This window comes from Rattus rattus, chromosome 2 (assembly GCF_011064425.1).
Source record: "Rattus rattus isolate New Zealand chromosome 2, Rrattus_CSIRO_v1, whole genome shotgun sequence".
In the NCBI taxonomy this organism is placed as follows: domain Eukaryota; kingdom Metazoa; phylum Chordata; class Mammalia; order Rodentia; family Muridae; genus Rattus; species Rattus rattus.
This window is the reverse complement of record NC_046155.1, coordinates 120,396,441-120,423,024: the sequence shown is the minus strand read 5'-3', so window position 1 is coordinate 120,423,024 and position 26,584 is coordinate 120,396,441. Positions and strand designations below refer to the sequence as shown.

At 51.5% G+C, this 26,584-nt stretch overlaps 1 protein-coding gene across 1 annotated transcript; it reads right to left on the bottom strand.

Annotated features, from left to right (window-relative positions):
- Positions 1–438: 438 nt before the first annotated feature.
- Anpep (alanyl aminopeptidase, membrane) lies at positions 439–19,186 on the bottom strand. The gene is made up of 20 exons (XM_032893376.1): positions 18,265–19,186; positions 17,731–17,892; positions 17,534–17,663; positions 16,011–16,137; positions 15,772–15,926; positions 15,506–15,619; positions 15,268–15,411; positions 15,050–15,115; positions 14,899–14,964; positions 12,918–13,093; positions 12,656–12,729; positions 11,925–12,058; positions 11,770–11,825; positions 10,069–10,216; positions 5,959–6,050; positions 5,267–5,377; positions 4,960–5,127; positions 4,022–4,162; positions 3,573–3,654; positions 439–1,001 (listed from the first exon to the last, which is right to left on the bottom strand). Exons 1-20 carry the CDS (start codon positions 18,876–18,878, stop codon positions 852–854), a joined length of 2,910 nt encoding a protein of 969 aa, XP_032749267.1. The 5' UTR covers positions 18,879–19,186; the 3' UTR covers positions 439–851.
- Positions 19,187–26,584: the final 7,398 nt, after the last annotated feature.

Sequence of the window (26,584 nt, the reverse complement as noted above, 5' to 3'; positions counted from 1 at the left end):
GTATCTGGCACAGAGGACTGCCAACAGCACAGCCACTCTCCATGCATCAAGTCTTCCCAAGCTCTCCTCTCCCAGTGCCTTGCTTGCCTCTAACCCTCAGCCGAATCCTATTACCTTAGAAGATACACCTTGCAACCTGGAAAGGACCTCCACTGTACTGCCTTCCCCTATTGTCCATCCCTCTTGACACAATGTGAGGGCCACGGCCAGCCCTCTCCTCTTGACTTTTGGTAAGGTAGATGCTCCCCGGAGGTGCCTCATACCCAACTCCCAAAACCTGTTCTGGGAATCAGGCTGCAGTAAAGTTGCAGCCTGTCGCTGTATGGGGCAGGAAGGTAACCTTCTCCTTCCACTCCCCCAGACCTATGGCGTGCCCCCAGGTTCCCCTCTCCAGCTCCCATAACCACTGTATCAATCTGATGTGACGAGTCTGTAAGCTCATTTTAGAAATTCTTTATTTACATTTTCTCTTAAAAATATATATATATAGATCTTTGTGCCCTGTTGATTCTTTGGTTCTGGGTCTTGTGGGGGGAAAGTAGTAAGGCATTCAGGGAGACTCTTTCTAGGCTACCCTTTGTCCAGTAAATCTAGACTCAGAGCTGGGCTTCCCTGAGATCAGCCCCAGAGGCCTGGGCCTGGGGCAGAGTTGGCACGGGGGGGGGGGGGCAAGGACTGGGAGGTGTCTGGCAGTCTGACAATTAGGAGCTAGGCTAGCTCCATAGGCTGGAGACTTTGACCTTGAGGGTCAGATGTCGGTGTCTGGCGCTCTGAAGACAGAGACCCTGCACAGGCTGCTGAGATAGTCACAGGCGTCACGCGGGGACAGATGGTTCTCGGCCGGGGACTAACTAGCTGTTTTCTGTGAACCACTTGAGCACCACGTCTTTGTTCTCCTTCACCCACTTGATGTTGGCTTTAGTCTTCTCCAGGGCTTGCTCCAGAGCCCGAGTGCCAGAGCCAAAGCCTGTGGCCGAGTTGTCCTCTTTAAACTGCTCCAGCTGTTAGGAAACCAAAGCATGGGATCTGAGCTGGTTCTCCATCTCAGCCCTGAGAAGAGGGGTGCTTCCCAGCCCTCTGCCTCTCACCCCACTCACAGACCCCTGGGGGGGAGGCATATCTTGTTTCTGGAGAAGAGGCTCAATCCTTCACCACCCTGGCCAAGTGCTCACCTACCCAGAAGTTGTGAAACCACAGCCCCAGAAGGGATCTGCTCAGAGGGTATGGGGCTTTATCGTGCGATATTTCACTGAGTTAGCACTGAGTTTCACCTGAAGTACCTAACCCAGTAAATGAGCCAATGAAACAGGCGCCATATGGGAGCAACAACTGTGGAACTCTCTGAACCTCAGGTGATCAAGTGGTTTCAGCGCCTCAGTGGCTTTTTTAAAAAAAAAAAAAGTACTAGTAAGGGTGCTGCTCATGGGTGGGGCACAGCTAAGCAGTTTGGAGGCCCTGGGTTCCACTCTCATCACTTCAAAATAATAAAGTCCAGTGAAGAGTACACAGGGAGAGGCTATTATTGCAATTCACGCCTAACATGATTTTGTGCACCCAAAATCCTGGGGAGTCTGTGAAAGAACTATGGGAACGCAGGCCGAGCTATGGTTCTGTTGGCCCAGCATGTGTGAAACCCTCCTCGAGTCCATCACCAGCACCAGAGATGCAAAAGGGAACTTGTTAGAACTGAGGATCCAGCAAGATTTCATAATATAGAAGCAGCACACATCGACTGTACTCCCAGGGACAGCAAAGAAAACATGAGACATCAGAGGATTTTTCACTTGTAACAGCATCAAAAAACTAAGTACTGGGGCGTATGCCTTTGATCTCAGCACTTGGGAGACAGCAGCAGGAAGAACTTGGTGAGTTCGAACCCAGCCTGGTCCAAGCCAGCCAGAGCCACATAGTGAGACCGTGTCTCAAAAAATAAAATAAAATAATTAAATTAAAGGTGTAGAGCTAGCTGGTGGCGTGCCCTAGCACTGCAAATACATTTTTTAAAAAATTGTTCTGGGGTTGGGGATTTAGCTCAGTGGTAGAGCGCTTGCCTAGCAAGCACAAGGCCCTGGGTTTGGTCCCTAGCTCCGAAAAAAAGAAAAAAAAAAAAAATTGTTCTACATGTAGGAAAATAACAATAAAACTCTTTAAAACACACAGGCATGACACTCAAGTGACACTCTGGGCAATGGAGAAGTTATGTCCTGGTTCTTCCTCCTAGCCCCATGGACCCAGAAGAAAGACTCAGACTCAAAATACATTTACAAATACCATTACCATACAGCTAGACTCTTCTCTGCCTAGGTCATAACTTATCAAAACCCATTTAGTCTATCTCCATTCTGCCACGTGGCTGGTTACCTGAGCCCAGGTACCGTGTATCTGACTCTTCGTATCTTCGTGGGCAAATCTGCCTTGCCTGCCTGACTCTGACCTGACCCAGAATTTTTTTTCTGCGTACTGGGTATCCCACCTTCTATTCTACGCTTTCCTATAGGCCATAGGTTTTTAAATTGACAGGTGATACATCCATACAAATATATGAGCTATTCTGTCTACTGGACAAAATTTTAGCCATTTCTTTAGAAAGTTGAACATGGAGTAAACAAATGAGAAACAATATGCCCAGGAGAAAAGAAAACAATAAAACTGTGCACATGGGCCTTCACAGCAGCACTGTTCACAACAGTCAAAGAATGAGGACGACTGAAATGTCCATCATCCGGTGACTGGATAAAGAGGATGTGGTGTGTCTACACAGTGGAATACTACTCAGCTGTACAAAGGAACCAAGTGTTTTCTCAGAAACAAATCTTTTGTTTTTTTCTTTCTTTCTTTTTTTTTTTCCGGAGCTGAGGACCGAACCCAGGGCCTTGCGCTTGCTAGGCAAGCACTCTACCGCTGAGCTAAATCCCCAACCCCTAGAAACAAATCTTTAAACCTTAGATGCTAAGCGGAAGAAGCCAGACACAAACAGGTCACATATTACAGAATTCCATTTCAAGGCGCAGATTTTACGATTCTATTTTATGAAATGCAAAGATAAAGTAGACTAGTAGTTGCCAGGGGCTAGGGAGATGGGACAGGAATGAGAAGAAATCACTAGCAGCCGCACACTTTCTTCAGAGAGTGGGTGGCAAAGATCACTGGTATGGTCTTGCAAAAATACTAAAAAGCACTTAACACCGGGTTGGGGATTTAGCTCAGTGGTAGAGTGCTTGCCTAGCAAACAAAGGCCCTAGGTTCAGTCCCCAGCTCCGAAAAAAAGAAAAAAAAAAAAAGCACTTAACACAGGAAATCTTAGGGTACGTGAATTGTAACTCGTTTTTTTTTTTCCCCTTAAAGGATTCTAGGTGCACAATCCTATTTACTTAGGAGACTCGCTCAGGAGTCAGGAATGCAGGCTCACCCCAAACAATGAATAAATATAGTTTTAAAGTTCCAAGGCTTTTAAAGTGGACTCATTAATATCTAAAACATCTCTACTCAACCCTTGCTGTGTGAGCGGAAGCCACCACTTCAACTGGTCAAGCCAGACAGAACCCAGGGCGAGGAGAGGTCTGGTCACTTACCTGCTGCAGCTCGAACTCAGAGGAGAAGCGCCGGGTCACTCCCTGGATGAGATTGGCAAAGGAGAAAGATCCTCCGCCGTAACTGTGGGGGGTGGGGCGTAGGGGGTGAGCATGAGCAGCGGAAGGGCCGAGACCCAAGGGACTCTCTAGACTGCGGGTGTCAAGAAACTATAGGACCCCACAACCATTCTGCGAGGGAGACCTAAGGACCCCAAGAGACCCTCCCCGGACATGCAGGAGTTAAGACTTCAACAAAGTGCAGGCTGTAGGTCCCTGACTCCTTGTCCTGTGGGAGATGTTTCCTCTGGTCGTAGTTTTCTAAGTGAGAAAGTTCAGCACGGAGGGGGTGGGGGTGGGATGAGGGTGGGGTGGAGGGAGGGGAGGTATATGGGTCACCCCAGCACACCCAACCTCGGCCTTTGATAGCTCAACACCCCAGTCAGACTCACTCTTCAAACAGTTTCTTCCAGTTGCTTCGGACAAAGTCCCAAACTAGAGTTTGTCCAACCACGTTGTTGGCTATGCTGATGATGGTGGAGGTAGCATCCTGCTTCCGGATGTAGTCGGGGTTCAGGGTGTAACTCAGGTACCTGCGGGCAGCAGTCAAGGGCGGGGACCACGTGAGGACCACAGCAGTCCCATGATACAAGGTTGGGAGGCTGCACTCCATCGCTGCCCCTTGCATCGCTCAGCATTCCTTTGATGGGTGAAGAGCTGTGGGGTGCCTTGGTACTACCTCCCCTCTGCAGGTGGGAAACTGAGTCTCCTACTCAGGGTCACAGGATCACTGGTCACGCAAGTGTGTGCTACAGTGGAACTCTCTTGAGAGCAGATAAAAGAAGGAAGGCGTTCCTTCCCTCTCAGCCCTCACATGAGGTAAAGTGGCTGGCCACTTTTTGCTTTGATGGTGAAGGAGACTCAACTGAACTGTTTTTTACAAACACTGATGGAGCAAAGAATGTGATTCTTATGGGTTTGGGGCTCACAGGTGTCCTGTGGAATGGGGAGCAATGCCTAGTCAGAGTCTCTGGAACTTTGCAGGTCTGACCTATGAAAGGGCTACCAGGGTGGGAGAGACCTCATCCAGGAGGAGACCGTGCTGTGAGGTTCAAAACAGCCCAGGGCAGTTAGGGAGTTAGGGATCTGACCCTGGCTTAGTCATATACCAAGCCTGAGGTCTTTGAGTAATTAATTGTTTTGCCTCTAAGCCTCACTATCCCTGCTAACACTGGCTGAGAGGCTGGTAGAGGAGCACCAAGGCTTGGCTAAATCTGTGGGTGGGGCCAGGCTGAGTCTGTGGGTGGGGCCAGGCTGAGTCTGTGGGTGGGGCCAGGCTAAATGTGTGGGTGGGGCTAGGCTGAATCTGTGGATGGGGCCAGGTCCTCACCTGTTCAAAATCCACACCTCGTTGCTACAGGCCAAGGCTGAGCGGAGTTTATCTGCCTCGTTCACCAGAGTTGCTTTCCGGAACTGTTCCCAAGCAAAGTTCCACTCTTCCTCACCACCGAAAGCAATGGCATTGCAGTAGACAGTAGACCGAAGGTTGGGGTGGATCCTGGGGTGGGGTGGGGGTTGTTAGGAGCAGAGGAGCAGCAAGGAATGGGGAGCAAGGAGTTGTCGATGACTGGCCCGGGGCTCTATTTAGTCCAATGGGAAGATGAGGGCAGGCAGGGGAGGCATGGGGGAATACTCACGTGTTATTATTAGAGTTGTTCATCCACTGACTATAAAGCCCAACAACGAGGTCCCTACACTCTTCGAGACCACTAGAACAGGCGGTGCTGATGGCATTAATTTCGTTGTACCTGTCCGAGGGGTGAAATGTGGTTAGTGTATCCTGCCCAGACTCCCAAGACTGTCCTCTTAACACACAACCACGGGCCTAATTACTGAGGCTCCGTGATCCACCTGACCCTGAAAAGTCCTTTGGGACTTTTCCTATTTCTTCCTGCCTTTAGCCTGATTTTCTTGGCTCCCAAGGCAGCCTGAGTCTTTGTTAATAAAGTCAGAACTGGGGACGTCGTGCAGTTTGTAGATGTTTGTAGTGTTCAGGAAGCCCTGGGTTTGATCCCAGCCCTGTAGAAACTGAGTGTGGTGGTATACACCTGGAATCCTACCATGTGAGAGACTGAGGCAGGAGGATCAAAACTTCCGGGGCAGCCTGGGCTACCTAAGACCCTGTGACAAAGAAACCCACAAAACTCGAAAGAAGCCTGAAGAGCCCACAGGACAGGTAGATCCTCAAAGCAGGGTGCCATGTTCCTAGGTGGGGTCTCTCCTTGGCTGGTGGCCAGGCATGGAAGGTTCCAGAGCAGAACGCTGCCAGGTGGTGTTCTCAGCCCTTAGGGCCTGGGGACCTCCAAACCCACACAGGCCTCACACTTACTGCTCCATCAGTGTTGGAGGACGGTTGAGCCAGTTGTTGGTTTTGGTTTTGAAGTAGGCGAAGAGGGGTGTGACTTGCTTCTTCAGATAGCGCTGTGGGAAGAATAGAGGAGTCATGTCAAGGGCCTAGGCTGGCCTGCCTGGGCGGGCAGCCTCTCCATAAACACAAGTGGGCGCTGGCAGGCAGGGAGAGGTCAGGACGTGTCCAAGGCCAGCACCACCTCCTAGTTTACTGATGACTGAATTGGTGTCCTTTCTCCTCAAAGCCAGACTCAGTCCTAACCCTCTTTGTCCACCCACCGTTGCTTCCGACTGAGATGCCAGGTCTCCTTCATGAGTTTATTGTGAGGAATCAAGGAAACACAGACGAGCAGACAGAGGGTGGACCCAAATAATGATTTTCCAGACCAGCAACGTCATCCCCTCTTATGCCCCTTACATCACTTGCTTGGCTTGTGTCTAATTCTGTGTGTTGTGCTTTCTTCTCTCTCTCTCTCTCTCTCACCCCCTCTCCCTCTCTCCCTCTAACCTAATCTCATGTCAGTCTCATACTGTCATTAAATTAAACTCTTTTTCTCTTTTTTCTTTTTTGCAGATTCTGATTTGAAGTGGCAGACTGACTTTTGTAACAAACTGAAAAACTGAAGCCATTATCCAATGGTAAAAGGAACTGGCCTCTCCCCTCCCCAAGTAGCAGTGGCTGTGATGCCAACACAGGGCAACTGGGAGTGAGAAGGGAGCTCAACCCAGCCTGGCAGAGATGAAGAATTTGCCACCAAGCAGAAAAGGACTTTCCTAGCCAGAGGGTGGTGGTACACACATTTAATTCCAGCACTCTGGAGCAGAGGCAGGTGGATCTCTGAGTTTGAAGCCAGCCTGGCCTACACAGCAAGTTCTAGAACAGTCAGAAAAACCCTGTCTTGAAAAGCCAAAAAGAAAAAAGAAAGAAAAAGACTAGCTCTAGGGAGGCTGGTACTGAAAGGGCATGGGGGAAGGCTGGGGCCGTGTGTGGAGGTTGGAGTCCAAGTCTGCCGAAGTCCAGCCTGGCCCATATGGCCAGTGGCAGCTTGCCCTGGTTCACAGGAGGTGCTGGACCAGAGAGGCTGGGGGTGCTGGGTACTACACACAGTGAGAAGGGTTACAAGGAGGTCAGAGGTGAAAGTTCCCATCAGCTCTAACTGACCCCAAGAGTGGGCACTGCCGGCTTTACCATACACAACAGAGGCCATGCCAGAGACACCGGATGCTCCCAAGAGAATACCCAAGACCTCTGCATATTCATTTGATTTCCTTTTCTTTTTCTTTTCTCTTTCCTTCCTTCCCTTTTTCATAGTTTATTTTAATGTCTGTTCTGTGACAGTCTGATATAAGTATATAATTAAGTTCAGTCCTTTTTCTTAATTTTCATGCCAGACACAAGGTTCAAGGCTGCACACATGCTGTGCACGTGTTCTCCCACTAAACCACACCCCAGACTCCCAGCCCCTCATTTTTGAGTGTCTCCAGTGAAGAATGATTTGGCCGCCGCGTCTCCCCCCAGTGAGATCTACAGGTGACAGACTATATGGAGTTTCCAATTCTTCTTTGTCATTGTCATCACTGTCACCATCATCATCACTAAGATATGGTCTCACCACAGAGTCCTGGCTAACCGGAAACTTGCATAGACACCAGGCTGGACTCACTCAGAGCGCCTCCTACCTCTTACTCCTGAATGCTGGGATTAAAGGCGGGCACCACCACGCCCTTTTGTGGGCCTTAGCAGTCTGTTCTGTTCCAACTCTGGTGTGGCTTCGGTACACTGTTTACTGCCCCACTCTTAAATCCAAAAAGGCCTCTCAGCCTCCTACTTGACAGGAGACCAAGACAAACAGAAACCCCAAGTCAACAAAGGAAAAAGGGAGACTTCAAAAGCTGAGTGATGACTACCCTTCATGAGAGACTAGAAGACAGGCCACAGGACGCTGGGGCCAGCAATGGGAAGGAAGAATAAAACGTCCTTCAGGTGATGGACAAACACTGACGGGACCCGCCCTGGGGGAGAGCGAAGAGTCACCAAGCTGGAAACTAGGAGGGGCATGAAAGCCAGGCCAAAGCAAGAGAAAGAAATGGAAACAAACACTCAGATTTCCAGAAAGACATGAAGTGGACTACAGACCGGAAAGAAGTTCAGAGGAACAGTAAACACGTTGTGATAACAGCGCACCTATGTTCAAGCTGAAAAGACCCAGACTGACCCACCGGGACTGCCGCAAGAGCCCAGAAGTTTCCAGGAAGCAAAATTGGTCACACGCCAAGAACTGGAAAGGACAAAAGCACTGAGCAATTTCAACAGCAACTTGAGAAGGCTGGTGTCAATAGATCAAGGCCTTAGACATTCTGGGGAATGATTTCCAACCTAGAAAAGCCAGCTTCCAAAGCCAGCTGAATTCAGTCCAGTGTGAACGCAAAATAAAAACTATGGCTGACCATCTGCCTGGGAAACCCACTGGCCACAAACCATCTCAAAACTCTCAGAATATGTTCTCCCTGAGAGAAAATAAAGAAGACAGCCGTGGGGCTGAGGAAGCAGAGCACCTCGCAGGCAGCAACAGTCTTGGACACGACAGAAGACTTTGGGAGATACAGGAACACTCCTGTGGGCTCAGGTCACCAAGCCTTACAGGACAGGGACACGAGTGCCAGCACAGACACACTCCAGCGGGCTTCGAAGGGAATGCTGACACTAGGTGTGTGCTGGATTGATGATTTGATAAGTATTGTCATTGAGCTACGTATGGTACCAGCTTGAGAGGATTCTGGGCAAGCACGAAAGAGTTAAAAATCTGTTTACCAAAATGTGCATTTGGTATCCTAGGGTGATAGTGGAATTAAAAAAAAAAAATTTAAAAGAATTCCAGGCCAACCCACAAAGATTATCTAAAAAATAAACAAATAAGCCAACAAACAATAAAAAGAAACATAACAAAAACCACCACCACCAACAACAAAAAGAAAACCTGGCTGGGGCATCATGGTTCAGTCAACCGAGAGTTTGCCATGAGGAATTGAGGTCAATTCCCAGAACACACACACACACACACACACACACACACACAGAGTCAAGAACATCAGCAGTAACTGTAATCCCAGTGTAGGGAGCTGGTGACAGGAGGGTGCCTGGGACCAGCCTAGCTGGCCAGGAATAGTGGGCCCAGAGTTAGTGAGCTCAAAAAATAAGGTGAAGGGAGCAAAAGTGCTTGCTGCCCAAGTGTGAAGAATTGAATCCAAGTCCACAAAACCTACATAAACACATGCCTGTAACCATGGCGCTTGAGTGGGCAAACATAGGTGCTGGCTAGCCAGGGCAGCCAAGATGGTATTGACTTCTGGCCTCCACATGCATATAAACACACACACACACACACACACACACACACACACACACACACACACACACACACACACACACACACACCGCCCAAACCCCTAACGACGAAAGTCTCTTAAATGTCTACAGAGCTGTGAACATTCCAGCAAATGGGCATTGCGGTGTACGTGACTCAGCCAATTCCAGCTGTTAGTCACGTATTTCTGTTTTCTTTGTCTGCTGTTTGCCCTTTTATGAAGGATGCTCAGGGTGTGGCCTCACCCTGAGCCAGTTCCTACAGGCTTGCTCTCTCCAGTGGGAGCTTCACACATCTAGGCCATGCTCTGAACGTGTCAAAGCCTATAAGACCAGTCAGTGCTTTACTGCGGGCTTAGGGGTAGGGGATGCTGTGGTGGCCAGGCCCTCACCTCAGCAGAGACTGGTGCTGCTGGGTATACTGCCTAAGGCACATGGCTGGTAAGTAGGCCTTTAGCTTTCCAATGCAATGTCCTCTCTAGGCCTTCCAAAAGCATTCATTTCTCGTGTTTCCAATGGGCAGACTTTGCTAGGGATCTTGTCTTCTTTTTTGGTGGGGGTGGGAGGGGGAAGGGGGCACCCACACTTCTAGCCTTCTCCGTGCCTGCTCCTTTTAGATCCCTTACTCTGCTACCTTCCCCCAAGCCTGTTTTTTGAAAGAGCTTGGCCAGGTGGTGCAGGTAGCCCACTGGTGCAGGTTAGACCCTGGGATGTCACCAATCATACCTTCATGGGGCCGTAGACCTCCGAGCGGTCAAACATGAGCTTGAAGTAGTTCAGGCTGCTCAGGGCAGCCTCCCAGGGCATGTATTCTGTTTCATTGGCCAGGAAGAGGGTGTTGCTCAGCGGCAGAGTGATGGATAGCTTTCCAGCACTGGGGACAAACAGGAGGCCCAGATCAGCACCCACTCAGGCCAGGCACACGCTGAGAACCCTAGCCACAGGTTCTCAAGGACACACCTAAACTTGCATCTTCTGACCCTTTCATATTTTCCATGGGAGGAGAGACACAGGTGCCACGATTGGGAATCCAACCTCGGCCTACTGCCTGTCAAGTTCTCTTACCTATCAGCCTCATTTATTTAGTTCTTACTAGGATAATTTTAATTTTTTTGAGAAGAGGATATCTCTACAGAACCCTGACTGTCCTGTGTAGACCATGCTGGCCTCGAACTCAGAGAGATCCACCCGCCTTCTGAAATGCTGGGATTAAATGTGTACCCCAGGGCTGGAGAGACGGCTCAGCGGTTAAGAGCACCCGACTGCTCTTCCAGAGGTCCTGAGTTCAAATCCCAGCAACCACATGGTGGCTCACAACCATCTGTAATGGGATCTGATGCCCTCTTCTGAAGACAGCTACCGCATACTTATATATAATAAATAAAATCTTTTTAAAAAATGTGTATCCCAGCATTTATACCGACTTGGTATAATGAATACTGACTTCCCCAAAGCCACAGAGACCCAGCTAGAGATCCATGCCCTTAGCTCTGCTGAACTTCTCTTGGATTTTTTTTTTTTTTTTTACTTTTTGCTTTTTTTGTTTTTGTGTGTGCATTATGTGTACCGGGAGAGGGGTGCTCTGTGTCTGTATGTGCTCCTGTGGATGTGTGCATATGTGCCTGCAGGTATGTGTGACTGTATCTGTATCTATGTATGTGGAGGGCAGAGGCCAATGTTGGGTGGGGGGGATCTTCCTCAATTGCTTTCCATCTTATTTCTTTGAGACATGAGTCTCTGACTGAACCTGGAATTCACTGAGTCCATGAGGCTGGCCAGTCAAGCTCAGGGACCTGCCTCTCCCCATCAGTGTCAGAGCTAAGGCAGCACACTGCCCTGTCGGCTTTTATGGGCTCAGGGAGTCTAAACTCGGTTGTCTCTGTGCTGTGGGACAAGCCCTCAGTCGTCTCTGCAGACTCTTCTACCGAGCTCTCCTAGCTGAGCCCTTCTCCCACCTTCTGTCCTAGGCTATCTGTGGGCATTTGGTCCACAGATAACTCTGGGAAATGTCACTCATATCAAAGACCTCGCTCACCACCTCACCATAACCACCATGAGCATGCTATACTGGGAGGTAGAACAGGTGTTCATTAAACATCATTTTTGCCCTTGTGCTCTGTCTCTTCTGTCCTTCTCAAGTCAGATTTTTTTTTTTAAAGCACCAAGCACATGTTTGGTGTGCACATAGCCCTCGGGCAAGCTGGGGCTGTGGGTAGGAAGTGGGCAGTGGAGTAGGAGAGCCCAGTGTGTGGCGGCTGTGACACTTGGGGTAAGGGGCTCTGAGGCCATTGGAGTCCTTATCTGTGAAATGGTCACATGGGGACCATGGGATGCTGCCCTGGGAGCACCTGACACGGCCCCGGTGGGCCTCACGGGGTTCGCCGTCAGTCACAGGCTTCTGTGCTGCTCAGCCAGGAGGGCACTCACCTGGCCAGGTTGAAGGAGTCGTGGATAATCTGCGCACGGTTGATGACAGGGATAACCTAGAAGGGGAAACAGTGTGACTAGACTTACAGCACGGGGCAGACCTTGAATCTGATACCTCAGCATACCATGGGGCACAGAAAAGCTGGGGTACTCACAGAAAGGTCTGTTTGCAGCTGATTCTGAATCTTCCTCCAGTTATTTTCATCATAGTTAACCTGGTAGTAGCCGGTTACATTAATGTTCAGTAAGAGCCATTCATTGGGGGATGTTTGGAATTCTGCACTCTGGTCTGTAGAGTAAGGCAGAGAGCAGGGCTGGGTGGAGTGTGCCCAGAAGGTCATGAAGGACCCTGAGCCTCCTCTCAGCATCCATCTTGCCTAGCCGGCTTCCACTGGTACCCTGTATGTGACACAGTTCACTTTCTGGGCCTTTGCATGGAAGTGACCCCCTCGCTCCTGGCTCAGCACTCCGGTCACCCCAGCCAGACTCTACTGTCGACTGTTAGAGGGTCCCTGGATGTTCCTGACTGCATGCCTTCCTTCACCTGCTTCTGAGCGACTGGCCTTTGCCTCTGACTCCCCTCAGTATCTGGTCCCATAAGGCAGCTCCTTGTACCTGCCAATCACTGTCCTGAGCATTTTACTAGAAATCTCTCCTATCATTCTCTCACCACTCAAAGGAGCAGGAAGACCAGAGGGGAATGGTAGCTTGCCTGAGATCACAAAGAAGCAAGGTGACCATTGGAAACGAAGATAACAGCTCCATTTGTTGAGTGAAATAATGAAGGGAATCTTCACTCAGCTCTCTCCAAACCCACAACCCCACCCCCACCCCACTCCCGAAGAACACAGGCCAAGAGCCAGCAGATAAGATGGGGCTAGGTTACTTTTCTCGGTCTCCAGCCAGTAGTGATCCTCCTTTCCATTTTTGAGATACGGAATGGGCACAATCCAGAGGTAACTGCAGTGAGAAACCATGACCCAGAGTGATGATGGGTAACTCTTGGGCACGCCAGCCTAAGGTACCCCTCTCAGGTACCCACTGACCGCCCAACACTGATACCAAATGTCACTGAGCTCCTAACCGTACACACTCACCTCCCTTGTGTCCCACCCTTCCCAGGGACCCTGGTGGCATTATCTGCTCACTTAAACTCTGAGGGGCGGGTAGGTTTGGAAGTGGGGTCCAGGAGGAAGTGTTCCTGGTAGATTTCTCCCGTACTGGTGTTCACAGTGATAACAGGAAAACCCATCTGTAGAATCCATCGGTCCATGATGGTGCGCACTGAGGCTGGGAGTTTGATAGCTGTCTGACTGTCCACTGCCTGTTCAGGGGACACAGTGTGGCTGTCAAACCATTATCCTCCCACACCCAGGCAGCCTCTGCGGATTCTGGCCAGCCTAGGAGTGTGGTGTCACTAATGCAGGGAAGTGGGGCAGAGGATAAGGGACCCTGTCTAGCTCTGTCTCTCCTGGTCTGCCCTGAGCTGGAGAACCTCTTGGCTTCTAGCTAGTTTCATTGTTGGCACACCTGTATGTGGCCCCCAGATATGGCCCATGCCTAGGGCACTTTCTGAATGTTTAGAGATGAGAAGAACAAAGAGGAGACGAAACGTTGCCCGAGGTCACAGGCAGGAGCAAGGGAGAGGGCTGTGGGTCTGGAGGCAAAGTACCCCCGGTAGAAGGGAATGGGATGCCAAAGCCCTTGTTACTGTCCACTCAGGTCTTTCTCATCGTTTCCAAACGCTTGGGTAGTACTTTTGTAATCACAGCAAAAAGCCAATGGCATCTGCTAGTAACTGAAGCTGTGAACCCCTGAAAGCTGGGCAGAAGAGAAGCTGTCAGTAAGCAAAGTTCGGGGTGCGGGGGGTGGGCAGTAGATGGGGAAGGGAAGGAGGTAAGCTTTGGTGGAGGGCAGGAAGGCAGGTGGTAGAGGGAGGATCCCAGAAGGCGCCACCCAGTCAACTGCCAATCAGGGTGGAGAGGTTGGGTCTGCAGATGAGGTGAGGGGGAGGGGAAGGGGTGGGGCTAGGGGTCGTGATCTTGAGACTAGACCCTGCCCAGTTGTGACTCTGTGATGTCCCCTCCCCAGTGAGATGGCCTCGGGGCCCAGAAAGACACAATAGAGCAGCCAGGGAGTTGTTGGACAAGATGTCAAGGCCCTAGGACTCTTGGAAGAGCAAGGATGGAGGAGAGGTAGGCGAGGCAGAGGAAGGGTGGGCAAAGTCTGTAGAGAAGACTGGAGGGCATGGAGGGGGAGGGGAGACAAAGTGATAGGGGTTCATGGGAAGGGTGGACTCCAGCCTGAAAGAGAGGCAGGACAGAGAGCAGCCTCTGGGCAAGGCAGGAGGGCTTGGAATGTGAGGAAGCTGGCCCAGAGGGTCAGAGTCTGCATCCATTGTGCTGGTGCAAGGATGTGCCAGGTAGGGAAGGCCACGGGGCACAGGGCAGCTGGGAGGGGTGAGTCAGTTAAATGGCTGGTTCCAAAGTTCTGGCAGAGGAAAGCAAAAAAGGAGGAGGAGAAAGAAGAGGAAGGGGATAGAGGAGTAGTTTGGTGTAGGAGCCCTGAAGCTCATATTCTCAGTACTAAGTGACCCACAAGGCTCACCGAGGTGCAGCTAAACAGGAACCCGAAGTGGGTCAGTTCTAGTGGTGCAGGTTGCTAGGATATGCTGAGGAAGGAGAGGCAGGCGGATCTCTGGGTTTGAGGCCAGCCTGGTCTACAGGATAAATTCCAGGACAGCCAGAGCTATACAGTGAGAGCTTGTCTCAACAAAACAAAAGAAAAAGCTGGATGTCTTGGCGTGCATCTATAATACCAGCAGTCCCTCCTAAGGGAAGACGGGGAGTCGAGTGTTCATGCAGAGAAACAAGGTATCCCCTGCCTCAGAAACAAGATGGGAGAAGCAACTGAAGAGAACCCATTTTAAAAAATAAAGAAAAGGTGAGCTAGGAGCAGGGTTCTTACCCACCCTCTTTATGGATCCATCTTTATACCCATTTTATAGATGAGCCATTGAGGCTCCCGACAGTTTGCCAGGATTACTGAAGGCAACAGCTGGGTACAGTCTCTCACATGCTGTCCCCAGGGACTTTGGGCCTTAGGACCTGAATGGAAAAGGCTTGTTACCTGCTGCAGGTGTTCCCACAGGTCCAGATAAATGGTGTTCGAGTATTGGAAGGTGTGGAGGTAAGACTGTGGAGATAACAGACCTTGGTAAGGGCTGGGTTATGCTGGGGGGAAACCACCATGCAGAGGGCCTGCCCGGAGCCATACTCACCGAAAGGCCCTTCTTGAACAGGTCCTCTGTCAGGAAGCTGGACAACATCCTAAGGACTGAGGCGCCCTGGGGTTGGATGAGAGAGAGCTCAGCAGGCCAAGCTGGCTACCAGGGAAGCATCCCCAGAGTGGCAGCTGTGATGAGGCTCCCTGTGGGATGCTTCCCTTCCCACCCCCCAACTCCACGACTCTCAGGGCCCCCAAGAAGCCAGGAGGCACCTTGCTGTAGGTGATACTGTCAAACAGCTCACTGATCTGGGCTGGCGTGTTGACCTCGTTGGCAGGGCTGGACAACGGGTGGGAGGAAGCGAGCGCGTCCACGGCCATCACACGGTACACTTCATTCAGTACTATGAGGTCTTTCTGTGGAGTCCCCAGATACCATCAGGAGACCAGAAGGGGTGTCATAGACACTCCGGTCTTCCACTTCGGCCCAACTCCCACAATGGAGACTCACCAGATTCCAGGTGGGCTCTGCATAGTCAGCACCCAGAAATTCCACATAGGAGGCAAAGCCCTCGTTCAGCCACAGGTCATTCCACCAATCCACGGTCACCAGGTTGCCAAACCACTGCAGGGGACACAGGCGAGCCTTTGAGCCTCACAGGCCTTGCCGTCACTAATAGCACCTAGCCATGCACTGGCTGTGTACTGACACAGGCCAGGTGAGGACTTGACATCCCAAGGTCTTTGCTCCTTCTTGGTTCTTCCACAGCCACCCACCTGATGGGCGAGCTCATGGGCAATCACAGTGACCACCCGCTCCTTGTTGCCAATGGAGGAGGACTGAGGGTCAAAGACCAGGGCACTCTCTCGGTAGGTCACGAGCCCCCAGTTCTCCATGGCTCCAGCGTTGAAGTCAGGCAGGGCAATCTGGTCTGTGGAGAACAGCCAGGTGTCAATGGGAAGCGTCTGAATGGGGATCCCAGTGCTACCTCCATGAAGGTCCCATGGTCACTCACCAGATTTTTCTAGAGGGTAGGCTGTATTATAATGTTGGGCAAAGAAGTTTAGGATGGGGCCTGTAACTTGCAGCGCGTAATCACCATGGCCCGCATCAATGGCACTGGGCCGAGCCCAGATTCGAATCTGCAGAATGAAAGGGAGGAGGTCAGGTTTAGGGTCCTCTGGGATCCTGAGGGGAGTAGGTAGAGTCCCAGGATACAAGGAACTAGAGGTCCCTGATAAGTCAGGATGGACACCAACTTGATTAAACAGAGAAAGCATGGTCACACACCTATAAAATCAGCAAGAATTTAGAATATAGAGGCCAAAGCAAGAGGGTCACAAGTTCAAGGCCAGCCTGGAAACCTTAGTGGACCCTGTCTCAATATTTAAAACAGAGGGACAGATGGATCACTCAGTGGCTGTGCTGACTAATTTTATGTTAGCAGGCTAGAGTCATCTGAGAGATGAACCTCACTCGAGGAAACGCTTCCAGAAGATCTTTCTGGAGGCAAACCTGCAGAGCATTCTCTTAATCAGTGATTGATGTGGGAAGGTCCAGCCCATGGTGGGTGGTGCGACCTCAGGGCTGGGTGGTCCTGAGTTCTAAAGAAAGCAGGCTGAGGGCTGGAGAGATGGCTCAGTGGTTAGGAGCACTGACTGCTCTTCCAGAGGTCCTGAGTTCAAATCCCAGCAACCACGTGGTGGCTCACAACCATCAGTAATGGGATCTGATGCCCTCTTCTGGTGTGCCTGAAGACATCTACAGTGTACTCATATATAATAAATAAATTTAAAAAAAAAATAAGAAAAGAAAGCAGGCTGAGTGAGCCCTGAGGAAGCCAGTAAGAGGCAGCATCCCTCCATGATCTCTGTACCAGCGTTGCCTCCAGGTTCCGTCTCTGCTTGAGTTCTGGCCTGACTCCCTTCATTGATGGATCACTATATGGAAATGTAAGCCAAATAAACTCTTTTTTTTCTTCCATTTGCTTTTGGTCTCCGGGTTTCATCCCAGCCATAGTAACCCTGTCTAAGACAGTGGTCAAGAGCTCTTCAGGAAGATCTGAGTTAATTCCTAGCACTCACTGTTCGTAACAGGCAATAACTGTAACTTCAGTTACAGGGGATCTGATGCCCTCTTCTGGCCTCCAAGGCATGGGAGTGCTACATGGACTTACCTGTAGGCAAAACACCCACACAGAGAAAATAAATTCATTCTAAATTAAAAACAAGTCACTGGGCGTGGTGACACAATTTTAATCTTGGCACTCAGGAGCAGAGGCAAGTGGATCTCTGTGAGTTTGAAGCCAGCCTGGTCTTTAGAGCAAGACAGGACAGAGACAGGTTCAGGACAGAGAGTTTCACAATTCTACACCTGAGAAACCCTGTCTGGAAAACGAAAAACAAAAAAAGTTCCTGGGGTCACTCATAGCTGGGACTCAACAGTCTAACAATTCAGAAGCTAGTCCTGAGAAAACCCAAGAAGGTCCTTCAAGCCAGAGCCAGGTCCGACCCATGACATATAGCCCCGGGTCCATACCTGGACTCTATTGGGTGAGACGGCTTCTACATTTTTGAACTCGCTCACGATGTAGGCCAGCAGGTATGTGGACATCTTCGGGGTAGGGTGGAACTCAGTGACGTTCCAGGAAGGATCTTCCTCAAAGGGCCTGGAATCTGAGCATGGGACATGTAAGTGTGTGGGCTTCCTGCTCTGCGCTCCAGTTCAGGGCAAACCCAGGGCAGCCAGGCTCACCTTTGGGAAGCATGTTAGACAGAGCGGTGAGGTTGTTGGGGTGGATGAGCGTGATGTTGAATGAGGCCTTCATGGCTGGCTCATCGAAGCAAGGAAAGGATTTCCGAGCATCGGCAGCCTGCATCTGTGTGGTGGCCACCACTCTGTCCAAAGCAGTGTGTTAGAGAGGTGCTAGGAGCATAGTTTTAGGCTACAGAAGATGGCTGTACCAACCTGCTTACTCCCCTTCACCCAACCCCACACAGCCTCAGGATCCTGACCAACAAGCTACCGTGGGAGACCAAACTTCCAGATGCCATCTAAGCCCTGGCAGGGTCCGCACCGGTGTGAGCCGAGGAGTCCCAGACAATTTTCTCTCCTCTGAACCTGTCTATCCAAGGAACCCTTCCATCCCACCACCCAGTACCCACCAGGAAATGTCTCCCCCTACAAATAAGCAATGGAGCTACTGAGGTCCCATGAAGCTTCCAGCCCCTCCCTTCCCATAACCCCAGTTGCAGTCCCGTGCAACCTACTTCTTGTTGCCACCTTCCATGTACTCGCTGCGGTAGAAGCCAGCCAGATCATCAGCCAGCTCCCCTTGGAACTCACTGTCCATCTCGTACTGGTGGCCCTTTACCAGGGAGCCCTGCAGGTGCACCACCAGGTACTCCGTGCGCTCTACCAGTTCCGTCGTGTCGATGTTAGGTGCCGGAGTGTCACCCAGGGCTCGCAACTCCACCCTGTGGTTCCCTTTGTTGGTGTAGTTGAGCTTCTTGCTGTGGATGATGATGACATTTGTGGTCTCGTTGCAGGTAAAGCGGACAGTACTGGAACCTTTGAAGATGTACAGGCCCTGCTCGTTGGGGGTGAGGTAAGGCCTCAAGGTCACCTGGTAGGAGTCAGGTATAAGAGTCTTAGGCAAGCGATACTGGTTCCAAGGTTTGCTTTCATCTATAGCAGGGTTGGTAGTTGAGGTGGTGGCTGAGGTGCTGCCTGGGAGCGTGGGGGCTATGGCAGAGTTCTCCGAGTTCCTGTTCTTCTCCTGAGCGTAGACCACCGACAGAGCTATGATGGTGCATACGGCTGCCACACCTAACAGGATGCCCAAGATGCCCAGGGTCTTGGAAATGTAGAAACCCTTGGCCATGATGCTGGTGGGCAGGGAGCTCGGAACAGCTCAGGCCAAGAAGAAAGCAGAGTAGCCCCAGACCAGCTTATATCTTCCCAGGGGGAGGAGCCCCACCGCCTTTGGTCAAATATTAACCAGGGCTCAGGCGAAGGTCACTAGGCTGAACAGGGGTCCACTCTGCTTGGGCTCTGGAGAGATCAGAAACGAAACTGTGCAGAGCTGGCTTCGGGGCGCACGGGGTAGATGACTGCTGTAACCAACACAGTGGGTAGTTACAGGCTGCAGGCGACCTGGATGGTGGGGGATCAGCTGGAGCTGGGGCTGACGGGCAGGCTGAAGGCTTGGCACCCAGAGGCAGGGGGAAAGGCGGTGACACTAATCTTCCTGCAAGCAGAAATGGAGAGAACCAGTCTCATGAGGACGGAGGTTAGACTCAGGGAAGGATTCACCAGGCTCGAGAAGAAGGGCAGGCAGAGCAGAATGAAGCCAGTTCCCAGCAGGTCATCATAAGCACACTGGCTCCACCTTGGGGCTGGGATCCTCCACAGATGTCAGGCTTCTTCGAACATAGCTCAGATTCCTCCCCTTTCCCTCCTGACCAACTTCTCTTCCCTCAGCAATCCAAGGAAGGCAAAATGAATCTCTCTCTCTTCTCTCTCTCTACCCTCTCTCTCTCCCTCTCTCTCTCTCTCTCTCTCTCTCTCTCTCTCTCTCTCTCTCTCTCTCTCTCTCTCTCTCTCAAGAGTTACAAAAGGTGACTCTACAGTCCAGGACCTTTTCCTCTCACGAGTAAATTACAGTGTTTCCCATTCAGTTTTACCTAAGGGGAAACACATGAGCCGCCCCAAGGTGGACACTTACAGCTAAGCCCTTCCTCCCCACGCACAGCCCTGCCCTCTGCTCTCTATCCTGGGTAATCATGAACACATTACTTACCAACTCCATAAAACAGGCCCTTACCATTCTCCTTCACCTGTCCTGCCTCCCAGACAGCCACACTGGCTGATGCTCACCCCAACATCCAGCTCACCCCACTTCCTCACAGCCTCTAGCAGGCCCTGCTGTAGTCTCATAAACTCCCTGCTTCCAGCAGACCCCTTAAAACTACTCATCACACATTGGGCTATTACATTCCACTGTTTCAAATCTTCCTTTTGCTCCATAGAACTCGGGCCCCACCTTCCTAAGGGGAGCCACACACGGTATTCAATCAGCCCATCCACTCCTCAGCCTCACCCCAGGAACCCCACCCGACACAGTTGCTCACTTCTTACCCTCAACCCAGGAGCACCCCACCCCAACACACACACACACACACACACACACACACACACACACACACACACACACACACACACACAGAGTCCATCAGCCTTCATCTGGCCCCTCTACCTCTGGGCCTTTGAGAAGCTGCCCACCCTCCCTGACCCCTGCAGTCAGGATGGACTGGACATAGCACTATGTACTTCTTCAGATCCCTATACATCAGCATGGGTTCCTCCCCTGTGTGGTGGTAACATGGGCTGGGGACTTCAGGCTTGTAAGAAGCATTGGACCTTGGCTATTTCTGACCCCGGACTTGGCTCTGTGTCGAGCACCTAGTTGGTACTCCATATGCATCTGTTGTGTAGATGCCTACATATGGGCTGAGCAAATGAACAAGTCTTTCCAGAAGAAATCCCTTTTTGAAGTCCCCCAGTCTTTATCTCCATCCTGCCCCTGCCTGTAAGAGAACTATTGGCCTCCTCTGAGCCCTCTTCCAGCCCATCTGATTCTTCAGGCCTTCATCCACCTGCCACCCTGCCCCCGGCCTTCAGGGAAGTGTGTTGAACATATGGAGGGTGACACAGGTGTGTGGAGCTGCCTTCTACTCTGGCGAGCCGGGCCAGCATCTGTGTTTGAGGTGTCTAGAACTTCTGGTGGTCTACCTTTCAGGCCAAGAATACACAGAACTCTCTGGGCTCCCCCACCTTTGACAGCTGAGCCCCAGAGCCTGAATCTGGAAGGAGAGTAGACATCACTGCAGTGAACAAAAGCTGTATCTATCAGGTCTGGGCTGATGGCCAAGGGGCATGAGTGGGAAACTCTGTTGGAAAGATACATAATGATACACCATATTGTAGCGATACGGGTTGAGGCCTCAAAGGGTTTCACAAGGGCCCCAGGCTTCCTCCAGCAGAGCCACCTGGACGGTGCCAGCTAATATCCTGGGGGCTATGCCCCTAACCTCACACCCCTTCATCGAATCCCCAACAGGGTCTGTTTGCCCCCCTACCTGATTAGCAGGCAGACCCACAAGTCCATTCGGTTAATCCCGTCTCCAAACAAAGAGCTAGATTCTGCCCGGCCCTCTGGTCTCTTCCTGTTTGCTTTGGACATGGACCATGGGCCAGCTGGCCAAATTCTGGGTTCCTCTGCTAAGGGCCCTGGTGTCTGGATTTTGCTTAGCTCCAGGAGTGGCACCAATCCAGGTTAGGGGTGTGTGGGTGGACTGTGCCGTTCCTCACCTTTGGGAGACTCTAAGAGAAGTCTCCCTCCATAGCGCCTGCCTTGGCACAGGCTCTACCACGCCCAGCAGCCATGGCAGCTTTAGGGTTCCTGTCACCCTGCCCTGACAGCGTGCTCAGTGGGGAATCTTCCTGGGTATGTGAGTGAGACAGCTCTCACTGCCTTCAGAGTGAACCTGAGACTCTAGCTCAGGCTAACCCCGTCCCTGGACTTAACCTTCTGGCTGATTCTCTTTCACATTCAGAGCCAGCTTTTCTCAGGCACCAGACGGAGTCTCTGATCTCTGTCCTCTGTTCCTCTGTTCCTCTGGCCAGGAATACCTTTCCTCTACGTCTTGTTAAACTTTTATTTCTACTTCAAAGCCCAGCTCAAACATCACAAGCTTGCCATGTCCCTAACGTCATATTTCCGTGATCTCCAGGTCTCATCTCTATCATGTATGTCACTTAGGGAAAGGTGTGGTTGTAGCAGACCCACACCAGACCCACGCAAAGCAGGCAGACAAAAATGACAAGACGATTGCTAAGGCACCCTTGCTTTGGGGACCGTCCCACCTCCACCCTGCGCTGAGTCTGTGCACAGAAGCCTGTGCATCACCCAGGATGTCATTTACTTAATATTTTCCTCAGAACCAATTCACGTTAATTAGTCAGATGAGCAGTAAGGACCCGGATATGATGTGTTAAGTTACTTTTTTTTTTCTGATCTAAAGCTCTCCTCATGGCACTGGTGAAAACTGCTCATCGGGCAGCCTGAGACCACCCTGCATAGCTGCTGTGCTGCTGGAAAACTACCGCTCTCTCCTGCCTGATCCCTCTGTGGGGATGGGAGCTCTGACCCCACCTGACAGGTCTCAAACACCGAACCCTGTCTAGGACACACACGCACACACACACACACCCACACACCCACACACACACACACACACACACACACACACACACACACACACACACAAGCATACATCCACAAACACAGCATACTCATACACACACCATACACATATCCCATACACATATCATACACAAACACACACCACACACATACACAAACACGCATACATATACCACACACACATACATACCTATATGCCATACATAAACTCACACATACCATACACATACACACACCACACATACACAAACATACACATACATACATACACGCATGCCATACACAAACACACAGGTACACATACTATATACGCATATCATACACAAACACACAAACACACCACATACACAAACATACACACATACACTCACACACCACACAAAAACAAACCACACACACATGCAGACCCAGGCATACCACACAAACACACGCACACACAGACAAGCACACCACATAAACACAGGCACTAGGTAGTCTGGGCTCCATACCACACCTCAGATCACGGAGTCCTCTCCAGCGCTCACTCTGAGTTCTGGTGTAGGCACTGTGAGGCCACACAAGCAGGGAGTTCGGGGACAATGTATAGCCCCTCCTCCCACTCTGAAGCAGCAGTGTATAGGACCGGGGTAGAACCAGGCCCCAGAACAGGGCCATCCTGGCTGATGGCCTATTCCCATGTCACAGCTGGAGTGGGCTGGGCTGGGCCAATCCCCAGGGTGCTTCCTCTGGGAGCTCTGGACACTCCATTCTGTGGGAACGAACGGCATTAAAGCCATGGCAAGCCGGCCTCCATGGGCCAGGGCAGTGTCCCTGGAGGGCAGGAACAGAGGGCCTCTGTGGGGTGAGCACTAATCATACAGCCCCACACTTTCTCTGATGGAACTGGCTCTGAAGGCCGTAGGAAGGACAGAGTCCCTTCACTCAGACCACATCAGGATTTGGGAATTGTTCTGGGACGTTACACTCATAAGATGGGGATCACCAGAGGCTGCTACAAGACACAGCTCTGTAAAGGACCCTTGCCCTGCCCTCATCGGTATAACTGAGACCACCATGGGATCCCTAAAACTGGACTCAGCCTGGGGCGAGTGGCTACCAGCCTGTTGGAATTCTGGGATGAAGGGCTTCAGGGTGAACCACTCGCAGCAGCCAGTCCCTCAGGTACTCTGCAGGGCTACTACTGTGTATGTGTTGCTAGGTTCAAATCCAGAGGCTGAGGCTGAGGCTGAGGCAGGAGGATTGCCTAGAGACCCTGAGCTCATTGCTCAGGGATTCCACAACCCACCAAAGTCACAGTCCTAGTTCCTCTACCTGAGCCTGTCCCACATGGGAAAAGCTCCCTTCTCCCATGGAGAATTGTGGCCAGTCTTCCGGTGTGCAAGCCCACCTCCTTCTTCCTGGCCACCCACGGTGACAGAGGTGGGAGGCCACCTGCTCCAAGTTCCACTTTCACAAATAAACTGGCCAAAGTGCTGACAGGTTCACCTGTCATTCCTAGACCTCAGACCTGTCAGCCCAGATTCTCCAGGACAGGCGGCCGGCCTTATTGGAGGTTTTCCGTTTGGAAGGACCCCTCCGCTGAAAAAGTTTGGGTTGCCACCAGCGCTGCTCCAGGGAGGCCACCGCTGCAGAATAGGCCACCTCTGACCTGGCGCGCATCCAGGAGGCATGCCTCTGCATGGGATGAGCACAGCACCAAGGGTCTAAGTAGCAAAACGAGGATAAAGTCTAGTTCCCGCCTCCTCACAGAGGCTGGGGCCCAGGGCCAGGGCCGCCGCTCTAAACCCAACTGGGACTGTAGAGCAGAAACTTGTGTCTTTGCTCTATGATTTCCAGGGGCCAGCGTGAGCCGTCTGTTCCACTCGTGCCATCTCCGGTCCTCTATACCTCAGCCATTCTGTATCTTCTCGGCTCCGACCTCCATGTGTCCCTCACCACCCGCCCTCTATCCCTTGAATCTGGCCACCAGGCCCCAGCTACCAGCCTATGTTCCCAGGCTCCAACCACCCTGTTCTCCAGGCCTGGCCATCTTCGGTCACCAAGGCTGGAGCTTCCCTCAGAGCCCTGCAAACACCTAGACGCCACGAGCCGCTGGCACCCTCGGGGACCCACTCCAACAGCCTCGCAGCTCCAGGCCCTCAGTTTACCCATCTGAGTAGGGGCAAGGAGCTGTAGCTGGCTCCCGCACCCCCGATGCCTAGTCCCACACCCGGTGTCCCCAAACGTCCGCAACTCATGGCTGCCTCCCCGCACTTGCCTAGGACAGCGCGCTGCTCCGAGCTGCTCCTGCCTTGCCGCCGCCCGCCCGGCCCCGCGGGTTAAAGGGAAGTAACCCGAGCCCACCGGCGCTCCGTCCGGATTACACCCGCCCACCCCCCGGGCTCCGCCCGAGCTCCTCCCCGCATGCCTGCAAACAGCCGCTCCCCCGACAGTGCGGCCCCTGGCCCCTAGCGCGCTAAGACCCAGACCTCTCGCCCTCACCCACCCACACTTCACGCCGCTGTCCCAGGGTCTCGCCCACCACATCTGGGAGACAGCTGGAGGGAGGGGCTCCCAGCCCCCCGCCCCCAGCCTACAGGATAATCCCCACAGCTCTGGAGGCTTTCCACACAACTTAATCTGATGATGATGATGATGATTGTTATTATTTCTTCTTCTCTTCTTTCTCCTCCTCCTCTTCTTCCCTCCTCCTCCTCTTCCCCCCTCTCCTCCTTCCTTCTTCCTCTTCCTCTTCTTCCTCCTCTTCCTCCTCTTCTCCCTTCTCCTCCTCCTCCCAATTTCTTTCCTTCCCCCTCCCTTCTCTCCCTCTTCCATCAGGGTCTCATATATGTACAGCCCAGGCTGGCTAGGAACTCACTGTGTAGTCCAGGCCAATCTCAAACTAGTAAAGATCCTGCTTCACTGCTACACTTTTCTGTGCGCTGGGATCGTCCACCAATTCTAACTTTTTCTTCCTTTCTCTTTCTCCCCTCCCCCCTCCTTCCTTCCCTCCCTCCCTCCCTTATGTTCTTCTGGTACTGTAGTTTAAGTCTAGTGTCTCATGCATACTAGATAAGTGCTCAGCCATGAACTGCATACATCCCCAGCCCTTTTCTTTTTTAAAAAGGAAAGGTCTCACTAAGTCATCCAGGCTGACCTTGAACTCACTGTAGCCCAGACTGACTTTGACTGCAGCCTCTCCAGGCGAAACTCTGGCTAACTCTTGACAACTAGGCTGTCTTCAAGAAGTCAAAGTTATCAGAAGTCTCTAGCAAATAAAGGATTGCACCCTGGAGTTTACACTTCTCATCCCCATTCTGCACCTAGGTGCTGTGTGTGTCTGCCAGGGCACTCCCTCTCTGGGCATCTTTTAATCCGCCATTCACAGTAGTGTATGTATTAGTTTCCTATTGCTGCTAGAATAACACAAACTTTAAAAGACACATGCTTGTTCTCTTACTGTTTATAAATCAGACTCACTGCGCTGAAACTTGGGGTGTTGGTGGGAAGCTTCCCTTCTGGAAACTCTAATAAGAAGGAGCATCGTTCTTCTCCAGTGACTAGAGGCACCTGCCTTCCTTGGCTTGAGACCACCTTTGGGGCAAGGAGTGTCAGGTGCTGTGGCTCTTAGCTTTGTCACTCTGATATTGACTGGCCTCTCCCATGGGATCCACCCATACAATTCAAGATAATCTCCGGGTTCCAAGTGAACTCCGGAGCAGTTGAATCTACCCACAGCGCCAATTGCCTTTAGGGGCTCCAATTTAGAGGCCTTGTAAATGGTTAAATCAGCTCTTCCTCCACATTCTCTTTCCTCTCCGTGGCTAGACAGCTTAGCTCCTCTCTTGCCCTAACTGATGGCCAGGGGCTGCTACGAAATTGCTCTCCCACTGAGCCACACCTCGTCCCAGACTGACCACGTTTTCTTCTAGCCCTTTCTTTAGGGATCAGGGGGCTGGGCCAGTGTACCTCTAGGCAAAGCCTTGCTGTGATCCTAACCAGGTCATAAATCTACTGGAATGAAGCATTTCTAGAGTTGTGCATTGCTTAGTGGACCCTGGGGAGCCCTGAGAGTCCATTTCAGATTTCCTTTTTCTTCCAGACCCATGCCTGTCTAGTTCCTCCATCATATCTGGTGTGTCTGACAAATGAAAGATGGGCTAAGACAGGCCAAGAGAGAGTGAACTCTGGTCCTCCCTTCCACCTCAGGCTTGGGGGTGGGGGAGGACGAGGTATTGAGAGGAACCCTGCTGTAGGAGAAGGGTTACTGCTCTCTGAGGAAGGTGTGGGGTTGAGAAAGAGGCCTTTGGGAATTTAGCCTAAGGAAGTTAAAATTTATGCAT

Bases quoted from the DNA above. Each gene is read 5' to 3' on its own strand.
- Anpep (XM_032893376.1), bottom strand. From the start codon at position 18,878: ATGGCCAAGGGTTTCTACATTTCCAAGACCCTGGGCATCTTGGGCATC. The intron at 17,893-18,264 runs GTAGGTTGCACG...TGCTTTGGACAG, and splicing joins ATGGAAGGTGGCAACAAGAA to AGTGGTGGCCACCACACAGA. The intron at 17,664-17,730 runs GTTTGCCCTGAA...CTCAGATTCCAG, and splicing joins GGTGAGCCTGGCTGCCCTGG to GCCCTTTGAGGAAGATCCTT.